Source organism: Brassica napus, chromosome A9, assembly GCF_020379485.1.
Source record: "Brassica napus cultivar Da-Ae chromosome A9, Da-Ae, whole genome shotgun sequence".
NCBI lineage: Eukaryota > Viridiplantae > Streptophyta > Magnoliopsida > Brassicales > Brassicaceae > Brassica > Brassica napus.
Window position 1 is genome coordinate 12,421,663 of NC_063442.1, and position 18,941 is coordinate 12,440,603.

At 34.9% G+C, this 18,941-nt stretch overlaps 1 protein-coding gene across 1 annotated transcript; it reads right to left on the bottom strand.

Moving 5' to 3' along the window:
• Positions 1-11,945: 11,945 nt before the first annotated feature.
• LOC125578054 lies at positions 11,946-14,485 on the bottom strand. The gene is made up of 4 exons (XM_048740338.1): positions 13,937-14,485; positions 13,640-13,885; positions 12,967-13,488; positions 11,946-12,713 (listed from the first exon to the last, which is right to left on the bottom strand). Exons 1-4 carry the CDS (start codon positions 14,483-14,485, stop codon positions 12,306-12,308), a joined length of 1,725 nt encoding a protein of 574 aa, XP_048596295.1. The 3' UTR covers positions 11,946-12,305.
• Between the last annotated feature and the right edge of the window lie 4,456 nt (positions 14,486-18,941).

An 18,941-nucleotide genomic window follows, 5' to 3' on the forward strand; every position in this document is an offset into this window, starting at 1 on the left:
TATATAATATTTTTGGAAATTTGTATTAGAAATTATTAAAAAAACACTCTTCGCAAATCTAAAATATGTATTTATTAACATCTCTAATTAACCCTCTCACAAAAATTAATATATGTTGCACATGTCATTGAGATTTATCGTGAGTTATCTAAAAAAATTAGTTCAACATAAAAAGTTTACAAATTGTGCATGTCATTGAGATACAATTTTTTCCATTTTTCATATATATATATAATAGCTATAAACATTGATCTGTCATATTGGTTGTTTTTTCATCAATTTGTATTGATTTGATAGAAAAGACAATATTGAACTTGAAAACACATATTCCACAACACATCTATCACTAATAAAACTAATTTTTTGCTCTTATATGGCTTCTACAACCAATTAAAAAACGTGGCTACGTGGATTAAAAAGACAAGGACGTGTTTGTCAAGTTCTTTGAGAAAAAAATCATTTCATTAATTAATACATGAAAAAGTAGAATAATACAAGAAATTAATTTTAATGGATTCAAAATATATATTAAATAAAATTATAAAATATATTTTTAGTTTACATCTATACTATTAAAATATAAGTCATAACTTCTTCCACTTGTGATATTTTAAAATGAACAATCCTCAATCTTAATCAAATTTTATATAATTTAATCTACATATATTTTATTTAAAATACAAATAAACATTATTTAAGAAAAATCTAATAAAATCTTTTCTGGATCATTTTAAATTTTATTTCCACAAATTGGTTAATTTAAAGTTTAATTATAAAAAATATAATTAGAATTTCAAATTAAAGTAAATTTTTTTATGAACGAATTTTTTTTAGAAATACATTTTATAAAGATCTTAAAAATATTTTTTCAGAAAGAAATATCCATTTCAAATAAAATAAAACTAGGTATTATGCGGGCGTAGTGTTCTTATAAATATTTATCTATTTATAACTATTAAATCAAAACCAACATAATAAATTATTATTTATGTTTTAAAAAACATAAATCAAACACTAAAATTTATATTTTATGATAAAAATGAATATTTTCAGATAAAAACACAACATATTTAGGAATTATCTTATATTTTAAAAATATATTTTATTTTTGAGATTTTTCGTATAGTTACTTATAGTCAATTATCTAATATAACATATAAATAAAATACTATTAATATATATTCATTAGTTTTTATCAAAATATATAAATGGTTATTGTTGTGTTAAATTTTAAAAACATTCACATATTAGAATTATTTTAGAAAATCATTAGCATTTAATTATAAATTGTTTTATATCTAACTATAAATTTTATAATAAAATATTATTTTCAGATAACAACATAATATATCTAAGAATTATCTTATTGTTTTAAAACGTGTTTTTATTTTTGAAAATTTTATTATATTTATTTATAGTCAGTTATCTAATATAATATATAAATATAATATTAATAATAGAAATTCATTTATAATTATTTATATTTTAGATAATTGTTATTGTTATTAATTTTTAGATAATTCTTATTCTTATTGTTATTAATTTTAATCACTTATTTAATCAGATAATTTGTTTTTATTTTTAACTAATTTATTTAATTTATTTATTAAGGGTATAAACTATTTATTATTAATTTTAAACACTTTTTCAGATAGATTTGAAATTCATTTTTATTTTTTGATTAATTTAAATAGTTTATTCATTAAGGTATAAACGATATTAACCGCTTTAACTTTTAACGTGAGAGCTCCATTGTAAAAATTTACTTCACAAATAATAGTATAGATAATTTTTTTATTTAACTTTGTGTATTTCAAGCAATTTTTCAAATAAGATTTTTACTACAAAATTATTTTGCATGTACAATATATTTTAGTTTTTTTTTTGTTGTTTTTAACAATATCTCAAAATATTTCTTCTCTATTATGTATGTCCAATTTAATTTGACTTCCATATACATCTAAAACTTAAAATAAAATTAAAAATTATGTACAATAGTATTGTTACATAATAATGTTCATAAAATAAATTGTGTTACAAAATTTATTGTAATAACAATATAAGCTAACTTAAATATAAGCATTATAGAATTATATAATACATATAAATTTCATTAATCTAGTGATAAATTTTGTTATATCACATTAAAATATTTTAGTATAAGAAGAAAAAACCTGCACGGATGTGCGGTCAGGATCTAGTTTTGATTTTTTTTTTTTTTTTTTTTTTTTTTTTTTTTTTTTTTTTGACATCGAACGACCATTCTATTATTCAAGCTTGAGGTGGTCTGGGTAACCAGACCGGAATAGAACAACCAATGAAAAGTAACTCCCTATGGAAGGATCTAGCATTCTTAGCTAAAAAGTCTGAAAATTGATTTCTCGCTCGTGGAACATGAGTGATGCTAAACTCCGGGAAGCATATCCGTAGCGTCTCTATCTTCTCCAATTCCGTCGCAAAGCTAGGCCACGCATGAGGATCATCTAACATTGCGATCAGCTCCTTATAATCCGTCCCAAAGCGCTGGCATGTTGAGTGCTGTAGCATATTCTCCATTGCCCACCGTAGCGCTTATACTTCCGAATGCAAGGCTGATTCACGTCGAGGAAGATTCTTCATCCCCATGAGCTGAGTATTTCCCGTATTGTCCATCCAAACCCATCCAAGTCCACTGAAGTTGGCAGATGTTGTCCAAGATCCATCCAGCAAGCAAATATTACTCAAGCTTATGACTTGAGGGTTCGCTATATTAGTCTCTTGTACCATAGGTTGTGCCACATCGTTCGCATCAAACCAGGCCTGACATTCACTCTCTGCATAGCGGACTAACATAGTTTACAAATCCCCATTTCGTCGACCATACCTTTCTGATTGGCAATAAGTAAATTATATCTTATGATTTCTTACCTATAAAAGAAGAATCACAACCTATGGTACAACTTATGAAACCAGATCTAGTTTTGATTAAAAGAGAATTATTGAAAATGTTTACATTGGATTATTTATCTCAGAGTTAAATAATACATGAATTTTATCTTTTCACATGAGATTAGTAATATGTGAATGATACAATTATTATGTTACTGTTAATTAAAGTTTTGTCCATGTTATGCTTGAATGCGGTGGACTAAGTTTCCGTGACTTTCACGATTTCAATCTGGCCTTACTCGCGAAACAGATGTGGAGATTTCTCAAATATCCACACTCTCTCCTAGCAAGAATTCTAAAGGGCAGCTACTATAGACATTCGAGTCCAATGATGATTAATTCGGTAAGTAACCCATCGTATGGGTGGAGAAGTATAATCGCAGCCCGGCTGGTCTTACAGCAAGGCCTCAGAAAAAAAAATTGGGAACGGACACGCCACAAAAGTATGGGAAGATCCATGGCTTCCAGTAACTCCAGCGAGACCGGCGAGAGCAAAAATTTACACTGTGATCCGGAACTACGAGTCCACCATCTGATTGACTTCGACTCTAAGACATGGAACTTAGAGATTCTAAACGTGTTTGTCGACGCAACAGACATACCGATGATCACTTCACTAAGGATTAGTAGGACTGGTCGACCTGATAGCTTCTGTTGGGACTTCACAAGTCCGGGTTATACACAGTAAAATCAGGACACGAAGTGGCACATGAGATCAGAACGAGGTCCGCAGTTCCTCTCATCCTCGAACCAAGCACAACAGTACTCATGAAAGCGATCTGGAAGGTGAAAGCTCCACGGAAACTTAAACACTTTCTATGGCAAGCCATTTCGGGATTCCTTGCGACAGCATACCAACTCAAACAACGCCACTGCAGCCAAGACAGCTCGTGCCCCCGCTGCGGAGCCGATGAAGAAACTATCAACCATAATCTGTTCCTCTGCCCTCCTGCACTACAATGCTGGGCATTATCTGCTGTTCCATCCCCTCCGGGAATCTTCCCGTGTCAATCTTTATATGAGAATATAAACTACTTACTACATAGAGCAAAAGAACGAAGAATGGACTCAACGATGCTGGAAGCCTTTCCATGGACAGCTTGGTACATATGGAAGGCACGTAACGAAAAAACTTTCAATGGCAAGGACATAGCACCCGCCGACACCATCCAAGTTGCACAAAAAGAAGCCGAGAGCTGGAAGCTAGCCCAAATAATCACAGAGATTACAGAGACCCAAACAGAAGATCAGCCAGTACAAGCCAAGACACCGCAAACTAGTACTATACAAAAGTGGAGATGCCAAGTAGATGCATCGTGGAAAAGCACAAACGAAGGGACGGGACTGGGCTTTGTGCTCCTGGAGGATGACACACCGACTCTGTTTGGAATGAAAGGAAATATAAAAACAGCATCACCTCTTCACGCAGAAGCAGAAGGTATGTTATGGGCAATGTAAGAACTGCTAACGGCAGGACGGCGTGAGATCCACTTGGAAACAGACTGCGAACAATTGGTGAAACTTGTGCATTTGGAGGAAGAATGGCCGGCTCTGGCCGCTGAACTTGACGAAATCAAAGCTCTCTTCAACGATTTTCTTTGCTGTTCGATTTCATTTATTCCTAGATAAAAAAATGTCTGTGCGGATCACTTCACAAAGGGTGCCCGATCACGTGAAATCAACTCAGATTTTGTAAGTGGTTTTGCTCCCAGTTGGCTAGCTATTGAGGCTGGCCTAGCAGGAGCATGATAAACTAATCTACTCTTTCGTTGCCAAAAAAAAATTGTTTAATTTTCTGTTTTCAATGTTTCAGAATTCTAGAGTTTGATGTCAAGCAAATATTCTTAATATATATCATAGATGGTCAGAATTTTGGGTTGATTAGAAAAAAGGGTAGCCAAATATGATGACGAGTGCTAATCAACCATTACCATTCTTTTGTTTTTCATTTATTCATATAGTTTCCATTGCTTTGAAAGGAAGAAAAACATCTTAGTCATGGTCTACACTTAACATAAGCCCTTATGAACTCTCTAATATTCATTCATTTACGATATTGATTTTTATTCTTATTACTCTTGATATGTTTTCATCTGTTATGTGTAAGGAATCATTTGTTAAATTAACGGTAGTCCCGAGAGGGATTCATGGCTTGTGAAACAGCAATGGTAGAATGGAGATACTTGTGTTTTCTCCATCTAAATTTCTGCTACTTCTAGATCTATAGTAGCTAACAAGAAATTGTGTTTATCTTTGCTTGAACATCCCTTGACTGATCAATTTAAGCTAGTTTATATGAGTTTGAATTCTTAAGGGCAATGAGAATTGAGTTAAGAACTAAAGTGAACGTATCATATAAGTAAAGTATATTTAATCTATTAGTTTATCATTGAGAATCGATTACTTGAATGATTTATGATAGTAAGTCATAACTACTAGCCTATCCTTCGTATATTAATTAAGAAACATTACAACATTGTTTTGTAGCCACGTGTCACTATGAAAATAAAATTTAGAATTTTTAGAAAAATAGGTTGGTCCATCTTAACTTATATTATACTTTTTATTAAACTAACAATTAAATTGATAAATAGTGTAAAAAAAAATTCTCGCATTTTACTTGTCTAATATGATTAACGTATATATGACAATCAATGATTATGAATAATAAATATTTGATAATAATTTTTATATCTTAGCTCTTTTTTATTTAATTTTATATTATTAAAAGATATTAAACAACCACATTAATTATATAATAAAAAAATAATTTTTTTCTTATATGTTATATTTTGAATTTTTAAAACGACTATAAATTGCTAAAACGTTAAATGTCTCATACTAGAACTTTGTGATCAGTAGTTTAACTTTTTTTGGTAATAAAAATATACAAATGATCAGAAATTATATGAATATGAAGTCTCATTTACTAGAATTCATATTATATATTACTATAGCTTAAAATTAAACTATATAACATAGAAAATAATACTTAAATATGATAATTTCTAAATTTGTATCGAAAATGTATTGAAACCTTAATATTTTACTATTGAAATTTGCATTAAAAAAACCGCACATTAGAAATTTTGTGTTTATGTTATGAATATGAATTCTCAATTATAAATATTTATATTAAAATATGATGTATATCTATGTCCATGTCATTGAAATTAAGTTATATACCATATAAAACAAATAAAATATTATTTTGATTTATTTACCAAAAAAATATCATAAATAAACAAGATGTATTGTTTTAATTTATGTTTTTACTCTAATTTAATTATATACATAATATAATACGTAAATAAATACAAATAAATAATAATAGATAAAAATTAGTTTTGTATATAACATTCATCCCGCACAATTAATAACTATTTGTGAATTCCTCCCGTAATCCAACACTTAGTTAACTTATTTTATTGCAATTCATATTTCGGATTCCAAGCAAACCTATCGTACTTATTCTTAGCTTCGTCTTTAGTCGTACAAAGTTGGTGGGTAATACTGGGTTTTATGGATTCGATCCTCAGTGACTACCATTGTCTACTGTATTAGTGCACCATATCCTTGAAATTATTTTGGGTTAGGGAATAAAAAGTAATATCATTCCACACCCATCAATATGCAAAGTGATGCTTTGAATGGCTTCATGCTTTACAAACATGAGATGTTATTTAATTGGGGTTTTTGCAAAATTGACCTACAACTTAAAGTCAAACACAAAACTAACCTCTTTTTTTTTTGAAAATTGGTTTTGCCCTATTCAACCCACAAGTTCATATAATTTACGAAAATGCCATCAATTTTTTTCTTTTTTCGAAAATGACATTTGTACTCTCTCACCCTCATCATCTTCAAGTAATTACAAGATTGCCATTGTCATCAATACCACAACCACCATGAACAACCAATTTGAAGCTCTTAATGCTCCCAAAATCGATTTACCCTTGTTATTTTTTCATTCTTGTGAACTAAACACAACATATCTCTCACTTTCTCTCCACAATGAGCTAAAAAACCCAAGATTTTGATTCTAAAATTTTTATGGTTCATAGAGTCATAGAAGCTAACGATTCTGGGTGGGTTACTTTCGTTTGTGATTCTGTGTGCTTGGAGAAGCCTTATGTATGCTAAGGAACTTATCTCACCAATTTAAGGTATGACATCGAGTTTTTTTCCAGATCTGTTCGTCAGACGACTTACTTGAAAAAAATTAAGTCGTCTACTATTGTAACCTGAGACGACTGAAAGTTAAGTCGTCTACTATTGTTTGGTTTCAAAAAAATTTCCAAAGAACCTAGACGACTTACATTTCAGTCGTCATAGGCTAGTTTTGCATTTGACTGGATAATTTCAGAAGTTTGACTTCCCCAGACGACTTACATTTCAGTCGTCTGGCGAAAATTAAAATAATAATATTTTTTTAAAAGTAAACGACTTACAATTAAGTAGTCATAGGTTAGTTTTGCAATTGAAAAAAAAACTTCAAGATTTAATTATACACAGACGACTTATAATTCAGTCGTCCAGGATTTTTTTCCGAGATTCTGGTCAAACCTGGTAAATACTGGACGACTTACATTTCAGTCGTCTCGTGGACGACTGAATTATAAGTCGTCTGTACATAGTTAAATCTTGAAGTTTTTTTTTTCAATTGCAAAACTAACCTATGACGACTTAACTGTAAGTCGTCTACTTTTTTAAAAATATTATTATTTTAATTTTCACTAGACGACTGAAATGTAAGTCGTCCAAAAAGTCAAACTTCTGAAATAATCCAGTCAAATACAAAACTAACCTCTGACGACTGAAAGTTAAGTCGTCTAGCTTTTTTGGAGTTTTTTTTAACCAAACAATAGTAGACGACTTAACTTTCAGTCGTCCAAAATAACAGATTTCAAAGTCAATTGCAAAAATAACCTCTGCGTTGACCAGACGACGTATAGTTTAGTCGTCTAGACAACTTAGATTGAAGTAATCCGCTTCGATCTTTAATAAACTTTCGTTTTCTATGTTCTAAGTTTGCTAATGTGTTTTATTTTGACTTTTTCAGATGATGTGTCAGTTACATGCAGTGTATGGAGAATGGTTGTTGAAAGTTGGATGTTGGAATTTTGTGGTTGATCATTTCAAAGGAGCGAGAATGTTATTTTTGAATGAAAGTTCGACACATGCTGATCTTGTTGCAATGGCTCAAGAAGATTATAACCTGGACATGAACACAGAGTCTGTGGAGCTAACCTACTCATTATAACAGATGGCTCCAGACCTTCCTCCTATTCATGTTACAAGTGATAGACAAGTTCGGAACTTGCTCGAGATAACTAAAACGCATGAAGTACGTCTTTGTGTATCAAGCTTTAGCAAGATGAGAACGGTTTCAGAGGAAAGGGATGAAGATCATGTGGGGGATGAAGCTGAGGAGGGGGATGAAGCTGAGGACGGGGATGAAGCTGATGTGAGCGATGAAGATGAAGAGGGGGATGAAGCTGAGGAGGGGGATGAAGCTGAGGAGGGGCATGAAGCTGAAGGGGGATAAAGCTGAGGATCATGATGGGGAGGAGGATGCTGACATCCCTGTTGTTGCTGATGCTGAGGATTATAGTGAGTATGGAAAGGTTAAAGATGAGGATGAGGAAGAAGATGATGAAATCTGTTTTGATGATTACAAAGGGGCATATGGTTGTGAAGGAGAAGGATCATCTGCAGACAGAATCTATGTCAACCAGAGTTTTGCTAGTAAGGATGCACTGCTTTCAGAGTTGCGGTTGACAGCGGTGAGGCGTAGGTTCTCCTTCAGAATATTCAAGTCAACGAAAACTCTGTTTGTGGCAACATGTCGTGTTAGTGGTTGTCAATGGAAGGTCCGAGCAAGTGTGAAACATGGGACTAAAACGTTTTGGGTAACCAAGTATTTGGCAACTCATACATGTTCCATCCCAGACAGAATCGCTCAGCGGAAACGTTGTACTCCGAAGTACATTGGTCGACTTTTCATAGATCGAGTTGGAATCATTGATGGGTTGAATCCGCAGCATATCAAAGATGCAATGAAGAACATGTTTGGCATGACACTTGATTACACCACTTCATACAGAGCATTGTTATATGCGCAAGAAATGGTGAGAGGATCAGCGGAAGACGGGTATGAGCGACTGCCTTCATATTTGGAGCAAATCAAGGCAGCAAATCCGGGTTCTATCACAGCTATAGAACTTGATTCTCTGAATAGATTTAAGTATCTATTTCTTGCTTTTGGAGCTTCGATCAGAGGATTTAAGTATCAGAGAAGGGTCATTGTGGTAGATGGGACTCACCTAAGTGGGAAGTATGGGGGTACTATGTTGGTTGCAGCCGCACAAGACGGTAATTTTCAGATATATCCATTGGCTTTTGGGATCGTAGATGGTGAGAATGATGAATCTTGGGAATGGTTTTTCACAAAATTGGCGAGCTGTGTATCTGATGAGTATCCTCTGGTGATAGTCTCCGACAGGCACGCCTCCATTATAAATGCGTGTGAAAAGGTGTTTCCTTGGGCAACCCGAGGAATATGTTATTATCACCTTCAAGAGAATATTGTCAAAAAGTATAAAGGGAAGCATCTCTTGTACTTGGTGAAAGGTGCTGCTTATGCTCATACACTTTACGATTTTGATCGGTACATGGATGAGATACGGAGTGCAAATCCGGATCTTGCTGAGTATCTGGAGGAAGCCGATGTGACCCTATGGTCTAGGGTTCATTGTCAGGGAGACAGGTACAACTTAAAAACGAGCAATATCGCTGAATCAATTAACTCCGCACTGAAGCGAGCAAGAGGATTTCCTATTCAGTTCCTGCTGGAGTTCATAAGGGAGAAGCTAGGAAGGTGGTACTGGAAAAGGAGAGGAGATGCTTTGAGTCTTACAACTCAACATAGTCGGGGTGTTGAACACTTGCTTGCTGTCCGAGAGGAGAACGCGTATACTCTGAGAGTCCAACAAATTGATGGATGGAAGTTCTTTGTGAAAGGTGGCAATAGGGACTGTAATGTTGATCTGGAACTTCAAAAGTGTGATTGTGGTGTCTATCAAGTCGAGAAAATACCTTGCTCTCATGCTATAGCAGCTGGAACAGCAGCTGGTGTGCATATCTCCACACTTGTGTGGCCGGTCTACTCAAAGGATACTTTGTTTGCAGGATACTCAGAGAATATATATCCTTGTGTTGGACAACTTGTTGAGGCACGCACATGCTTTCCTCCGGAAGTAAAGCGTGGTCCGGGGAGACAGAAGAAATCAAGATGGCAATCTTGGTTGGAGCTATCCAGGATGAGAGGACGCAAACCCCGGAAGCAACACAGGGTTTATAGGTGCTCAGTCTGCAAAGAAACTGGCCATAAGCGTCCACAATGTAAGAACTGACGTGGAGACCTTTAAGTAAGTCGTCCAGAAGACCTTTAAGTAAGTCGTCCAACGTCTTAACTAGAATTTTCTTCTGGTTAGTCGTCTAGAAGACCTTTAAGTAAGTCGTCCATAAGAACTTCTGGTTAGTCGTCCAGAAGACCTTTAAGTAAGTCGTCCAGAAGACCTTCTGGTTAGTCGTCCAACGTCTTAACTAGAATTTTCTTCTGGTTAGTCGTCCAGAAGACCTTTAAGTAAGTCGTCCACAATGATTTTCTATGTTTTATGAACTTCTCTGTAGTCGTCCACAATGATTTTCTATGTTTTATGAACTTCTCTGTAGTCGTCCACAATGATTTTCTATGTTTTATGAACTTCTCTGTAGACTCTATGTTATGAATTTATATGTTTTATGAACTTTTCTTTGTAGACCTTCTATGTTAAATCGTCCAAACTAATTCCAACAGTGCATTTAAAAAAGACAAGTTAAACATTACATATTCCGAAAGGTTACTGCACTACGGAATTCTAGTTTGGTACGAGGATAGGTTACAAAAAACATCATCCTATCCTGACCCTGTTAACATCCCCTAATCTACCTAACAACAGTACACAAAAGCATCAAGTTCAAATACAATCGCAACAACACACAATAACACATCCAATATCTAATCATACGTTGCCAGGTTCTCATCATTGTCTTGGTTTTCCCATTCATGGCACATAGGAAGCTCTCGAAATATATCCAGCGCCATCTTCTCCCTGATGGTCTTCCCGTGTTTTTTGTCAAACGCGGTGGAAAATTCTATCCCAAGAGCATGACATTCGATGTACTTCAGAGTGAAGGTGCCACAATCACCAGCTCGGCACTGAGGTACTCCAACGGTTTGTCTCGCATATGTGTATGGCTCCAATGTGTATTGAACCTTTTGTTCGTCAGAGAGCGCGCACTCAACAAGCAGATAAGAGACCATTGTGACAAAATGCTCCATTACCTCATCGAGTTCTTCAGGGCTAATATGAGAGACAATGCTGTCCCAGACGACGATGTGCCTCTTAGGGATCGATATCCATATAGCAATCCAATGCTGGTTCTTGAAGTTCACAGGTGCATAGATATCATCTACATCCACCCCCCAAACCTTCTTAGATTGGCAAAAAGAAGGTATCAAGCCTGCATGATAATTCCACGCCCCACCAGGGAGTCTTCTTCCTAAACCGTTGGCATCAGGAGCGTCGCTCTTAAAATCAGGGTAGGAGGCCCTCCACTGCCGAGAAAATACATGATCAAGAAAGCACATTCTGACGCTCCTGAAATGTTCTGGATGGTTTTGGTACTGTTGCCTCAGTAGATTAATAAAAGCATCCATTTGCTGCATATAAAACAATACAAGTCAAAAAACTACCAGACGACTTACAAACGACTTACAGACGACTTAGAGACGACTTAGAGACGACTTACGTAAGATAACTACCAGACGACTTACAGACGACTTACATACGACTTAGAGACGACTTAGAGACGACTTAGAGAAGACTTAGAGAAGACTTAGAGACGACTTACGTAAGATAACTACCAGACGACTTACAGACGATTTAGAGACGACTTAGAGAAGACTTAGAGACGAGTTACAGACGACTTACGTAAGATAACTACCAGACGACTTACAGACGACTTAGAGACGACTTAGAGAAGACTTAGAGACGAGTTACAGACGACTTACGTAAGATAACTACCAGACGACTTATAGACGACTCACAGACGACTCACAGACGACTTATATAAGAGTAAGAAAATAGCAGAAGACTTACATGGTCGGTCAGCCATTCTAAGGGGGTTCGGAAGACCTGATAAAATCGACTTGGACATCTACGTGGTTTTTTTTTCAGAGGCAGTTTATGAGAACTGCAAACACAAAATGTAAATAATCAAATGGAAGCTTTTTTTAATCAAATATAAATAAGCATATTTTTAACAGCAACTTACGGATCTTTTTGCACCCATGCAGTGAGCTCCTTCGACTTCATCTTGTCATAGGGTGCAAAAGGATCATAGCCTCCGCCAACCTGTTTGTTTGGAATGATCTGTTTGGCAGTGCTGTTTCCCTTAAAAGGAGTTTGCTGTGTGGGAGCAAGCTTCCTTTCTCGCACACTTTTTTTACGGAGATTCACCAAAGCAGTCTCCTTCTTTGTCTGCCTTCTAGCTTCTTCAACGAGTAAATCTGAAGCGGTGGAAACTTGTTTGTCCAATATAAGAAGGCTAGGATCATCACTCGGTAAGTCGTCTGCAGGACTCACAAGACAGAGCTCTCTCGAGGAACTCGGTTCTGTAGTAAGACTCGGTTCTTTGGCTTCCTTCTGTCCTGCTTTCGCCCCATTCACACTTTCACTCTGCAATTTCGAGTTCACAGTGTGTTTAAAAACTATTAACAAAAGCCCTTACAGCAAAGATCAAATTCACACTAGAAACAAAGCACACATGTTCAGAATCAAGGCATACAGTGGTTCATCAAAGTACACTAAAAACAAAGCACACATGTTCATCAAAGCACACAAGAAACAAAGCACATCAGTCCTGACTCTTCCTAACACTTTGCCTAGTGACTCTCTTCTCTGAAATTTTGGGAGAGGTTTTGGTACTAACCCCGGGTTCTTCAACAGGTTTTGGTGGATTTGAAGTGGTTGTAAGTTGACGATCATCAGATGAACCCCCTCTGTTGGTGATTCCCACCTTCTTCTCCACAGCTACCATCCTATCCGCCAGTAACTTGAGCTCCTTAAAGCACGTCCCAAAGCGAAGATTAATGGCATCAGATATGTCCTTCAAGGACTTTTCAATCTGCTGATGCGTCATCCCTTCACTACCCGCCGCAGGTGTCTCAGCAGAAACAGAAGACCTTTTACGAGCTTTCTTCCGAGGTCTGCTACTTTCTTCCTTCACAACACTCTCTGACTTCACGGGACTCACTTCATTCTTCACTGGACTCACTTCCATCTTCACAACCTTGCGAGTACCGGTGACTGGCCAGCATTCCATGGTCCACTCCCATCCAGGATCATTAAACATGACTTTAATTATGTTATCCGCGGCAGGGTCATCTACGTCTCCGTCCCATTTTGGAAACATTTCATCAAAAGCCTTCTGAACGAAGTTCTTCACGATAGTCTGCAATAAATAAAAGATATAAACTTAGTTAAGTTGTCTGAGAAGTATTTTGTTCTCAGACTACTTAAAGTTAAGTCGTCTGAGAAGTATTTTGTTCACAGACGACTTAAAGTTAAGTCGTCTGAGAAGTCTTATGAGTGAAGTTAAGTACCTGTTTATTGATAGCAGCCTTAAAAAAATTGCGTTTTCTTTTGCCACCCTTGTAAGCCAGCAACAGTGGAGACGGTCTGTTTGGTATGGGAGACCCATAATTAGCACCCAATTCTGGCAGAGCATAGTACGCCCACACTTGGAGCACTTGTATGAACCCATCAACAGTGTAACCAGTTTGCGTCAAGTCTTTTGCCTTCAGAGAATCCATCAGCACCTTAAACGCCACTCTCCCCCATGGATAATTCTCAAAATTTTCTAAATCCATCACTAGCCTTGCAAGACTACCTGATGTAGCGGATGAGAACTTTTTCCCTTCGATGTACCCTGCGTAGATGGCAAGGTATCCCAGCCGCATGCGATCAGCCCGAGACCACTCGTCGCAGTTGTAAAATGCTTCTGTTATCTGTTCAATACTTGGCCCAGTATCGATATCAACACGCATCTTCTCCCAGAAAGCAGCCATCTCCGTCGTAACCTCACACCTTGGATTTTCCAGGTCCTTGATGTAATCGCAGTTCAGCCCAGTGAGGTGTTCAAACTCTATCAGTGAAAACCTCACAGGTTGTGAAACGACAAGACTCCAGAGCTCAAACTTCTTCTTGATGTCTAGCTGGAAAGAGAGCATAAAATGTACCAGCCTTGAAGTCCAACCAAAGTCAAGCTCCTTGAATTTGATGAACACTCCTAACTTCGACGCCTTCAGATCCTCATATTCGTCAGCTGTGAGACAATCACATAGAGCTTTAAACAACTTCGTGTCATCAGAATGATACGAAATGCTCCTGATTGCATCAGGCTCTTCTCCTAATGTAAACATCCTCGGCAGGAATTCTGGTAAATCCATTTTAAGGCCTGCAAATAATCACAAACAACCATCTCAAACAACCATCTCAAACACATAGGTTGCGCACTATGCTAAATGCTATAGAAGACTTGCAGACGACTTCCAAGAAGTGAGAAGACTACTCAGACGACTTCCAGGAAGTCGTCTGAGTAGTCTTCTCACTTCCTGGAAGTCGCCTGAGTAATCTTTCAGCAAAAGACTACAACAATCTCAAAATCTTTTAAACAAAAGACGAATGACTTACAGTTGGAGAATATATTGTCCGAGAAGATATGGTCGGAGAAGATGTGGCCCCAAGCCGTTACAGATCTGCAAATCGAAGGGAAAAGAAGAATCAATACTAAAATATTTAGGGTTTTTTCTGGCGGCTAAACGCCTTAATACATGAGAAATAACATACCAGCGGCGGAGTTTGGCAAACGAGATTTCAGATCTGAAAAAAGAAGCGGACGGTCAGTTTAAACTACGAAAATACTCTACGGCATGAAGGAGAAACGAGATTCGTCGTAATCGGAGAGATTACCGGCGAAGATAACGGCGGAACACGACCACGGTAGGGTTTTCGTCTTATCGCCTTCGAAATCGCCGTTGGAGAGAAACAGCGCTAGGGTTTCGTAAAGTTGTGAAATAGTGAAAAAATAGCTTTTATATGTCCGGTAAATGATCCGGTTAGGTTAAAACGTACATTGGTAAAATTAAAGGTTCGGTACGATGTGGACGACTGAAATATACGTCGTCCGTGTAAATTATTCAACAGACGACTGAAATATAAGTCGTCCACACTCTAAACATAACCCCTAAACTTATTTATCTAATTAAACACTTCATAAAATCAAATCAAACTTGAAAAGTGTTTACTATACACAAAAATAAACACATATTGGTGAAAACTAATTTTTGAAAAAAAACATTTTAGTTTTCCAAGATCTAACCCTAACAATACATACAATACTACAACATATGTTTGCCAAACTCCCAAACCAAAGAATATAATGATTCACTACTTCCACTCATCTATCTTCAAAACAAATCAATTTTATCATATCTTAATTTATATCACTTAAAACTGTTTATAATTACTTGATTTTTATTTTTCACGCATCAAAATATTTTTTACAAGATTTATAAATTATTTTTAAAATAAGCTGCTACCAGACGACGGAAACTTCAGTCGTCCAGACGACTGAAACTTCAGTCGTCCAGACGACTTCCAACAATTCAGACGACTCAAACGATTTACTGGGGCTATATTCGTAAAAATGGCTTCTGTTTTTTTTGTTTGGTCACAAGGGGCTGAGCTGTAATTTCACTAAGCTTTTAGGTTAGTTTTGCATTTGATTCAAGTTTGGGTATAGGTTTGAGATTAAAATCAAGTTGTGGGTTAGTTTTGGCAAAAATCCCTATTTAATATCTCTCCAGTCTAGGAATTTTTTCAACGTCATTGCTCTGTTCAAATTTGGATTATTTATATTGAGAGAAGGCTTCCTATAGATAACTGAAATATGTATGTTTCATGGACAATTGAATATTTATATTCCATAGATAATTTTGTACCTATGGAGGTTGACAAAAAAAAAAAAACAATTTGTACCTATGGAAGATATGATATGAATCTCCCGGAATCCTTAAAGTTACGGATAAATAATACATGGTAGAGGAGACGCTCAATTAGCTAAGTCTGATATCGCACCACAACCAGATTCACATCCATGTAATTTGGTTTCAGAGAGATGTTAGTGTCATAATGATGGTTCTTAGAGAAAAAATTGATATTTTCTGGTCTAGGTTGGTTATTGCAGCCAAGAAAGGGCCTATTTCAACCTTATGTGTTGTGAACTTTGTAGTGGTGTGTATTTCATACTAAATTAACCAAAATTGTAAAAATATTACATGAACTTTACGCATTGTGCAGGTTAGAGAGACGTTCCTAGGCGATGTGTGGTGAGGAGCTCAAGCCCAGATTTGGCGTCGAAGGCGAGAATGTACATGGGCATGGGTCCTCTCTTATGGTTAATACCTCATACCCTCTCTCTTTTGCCGTGTGCGCGTTAATGGCGGTGACGAGTACAAACTAAGACATTATCATTGGGAGCCAGATACTCTGGAGGAATCATAGAAAGTTCCAGCATTCGAGGCGACGTGATGAATCTCACCTTCACAAACAATACTTCATGATTTGGGTTTTGATTGGGTGGAACACGCCGAGGACGAAGCAACGGGTTGAGCGAAACTGGATTGTAAGCCTTTAAATTTGATTAATTTTGTTAGAGTCGGTTTGTAATCGTAAACTTTATTCCCATTCCTCGGGTGATATAAATATTATTATATTATATTAAATACAAAAAAAAAATAAAAAAAGGATAAACTATTATGTGTGTTCATATTCTTATTTCTTCTATTATTTATATTAATTATGCATTTCAAGTTTTGATATGAAACCATTTTGGGTGTTACTGATCATGTTAGAAAAAATAATAAAAACTTAATATTTATTAGATACAAATTAGATGCAAATAAAAATACGTCTAAACTACTTACATAATTTAATATTATTTTTATGTGTTGTTAAAAAAAGAATTAATACTATTTTCTAACATTAAAAATTATAGTGTTTTTAATATTTATTAAAAATTACTAAATTTATAAATGTGATAATTACTCCATATGCGTAAATATTTTCAAATATATTACAATATATATTTTAGTTTTGTTATCAACACTTAAAATAATAATGATTTTATAGTAATTTTAGAATAAGATATCTCTCAGTATCTATTTCAAATATATTTATCAACACTTAAAATAAGTAAATAACAAGATCTATTTCTCAACACTTCAAATAACAATATCTATTTTCAAATAATTATTTCAAATGTAGTACAATATATTTTTAATTTTGCTATCAACACTTAAAATAATAATGATTTTATAGTACTTTTTTTGATAAGATAATGGAATTTCAGTGACATGTTTTATTCTAGTATCATATCATCAAATTCATAAATGTTTTTTTATATAGTGCATATTCTCAGATGATTTGATATGATTTTCTTACTAAACATTGTAACGCTAAAAATAATTATTATTTTACTTTAGTAAAAGTAAATATCAAAATTAATTTTGACAACTTTCTTCTTATTAATAAATAATAACCTTATTTATTCTTAAATTATTATAAAGTTACTGACTTTTAATTGGTAGCATGGTCCAATTGTAAGATGCCAAATATGTATATTTCATAATAGTGATATGCCATATGCGAAATGGTCCTATATTGTAAGGATTCAACAAATAACAGTAACCTCATATAGCTATGCAGAAAAAACAGCAAGCACGTGCGTTAGTTGGTAAACAATAATCACATGTTTTATTTAGAAGAGATAAGTATAACTACATGCGTCTTTATATAAAACAAAAAAGGTAATCACAAGTGGACTGAGAAAAATATCCGTAAAATTTCTTTGTTTGTTATCATTTAAATTCGAACAAAAAAATATTTGTATATATGTAACTTTACGAATCAAAAAAAATACTAATATGCAATATTGCATATTCGTAAAAATAAATCAATTAATAAATACTAAAAAGTTAAGAACAAATATCTGATCCGATCTATTACATACACATATATATATATATATATACATATAGTTAAAGTATTATATATAAAATATAATTATTATATTTTATATAAGTTACAATATTTTGATTAAATTAATTATTTTAGTTATTAGAGTTTTTAAAGGTAAATATATTTTTATTTTTCGTATTACAATATTATTTTATTATATTACTATTAACGTTAACGATCAGCCATAAGACGATAATGAATCCTCAGAAAAGTAAACCTAACCTAGATTCAACTACGAAACCAAGCCTCACAGCTCATCAAGAAGGATACCCATCTCTGTTGGGATTGTTAAATCCCATGTCCAACTTTGTATTCTCCGATTAGTACGATATTGTTCACTTTGGGCCTTAGAGGCTGGCCCGCATGAATTTGCTTTTGGTTTCCATCCCAAAAGGCCTCGTACTATTAGAGTTGGACATCTATTTATATATTAGACACTCCTTGTCTAATTTTCCAATGTGGGACTTAGTTTGTCATTTCACATTCTCCCTTTCAAATTAAGGATCACATTCATCTCGTGTCCCACAACTGACTTCCAAGATCTTCTGACTTGATTTCTGCCATACACCTTTCATTCCTAACTCATAGGATACACATTCATCACTCGTTCATCATTCAAAGGGTATTTTGGTCTTCTTGCAGATTTCTCGTCAACCACTCTGATACCAATTGTTGAGATTGTTAAATCCCATGTCCAACTCTATATTCTCCGATTAGTACGATATTGTCCACTTTGGACCTTAGAGGCTGGCCCGCATGGATTTGCTTTTGGTTTCCATCCCAAAAGGCCTCGTACTATTAGAGTTGGACATCTCTTGATATATT

What these genes read in the sequence shown, in the direction of transcription:
- LOC125578054 (XM_048740338.1), bottom strand. Translation starts at nt 14,485, where the DNA reads ATGGATTTACCAGAATTCCTGCCGAGGATGTTTACATTAGGAGAAGAG. An exon ending in AGGCTGCTATCAATAAACAG is followed by an intron (nt 13,489 to 13,639) that starts GTACTTAACTTC and finishes TATTTATTGCAG; the next exon opens with ACTATCGTGAAGAACTTCGT. An exon ending in AACCTGTTGAAGAACCCGGG is followed by an intron (nt 12,714 to 12,966) that starts GTTAGTACCAAA and finishes TCGAAATTGCAG; the next exon opens with AGTGAAAGTGTGAATGGGGC.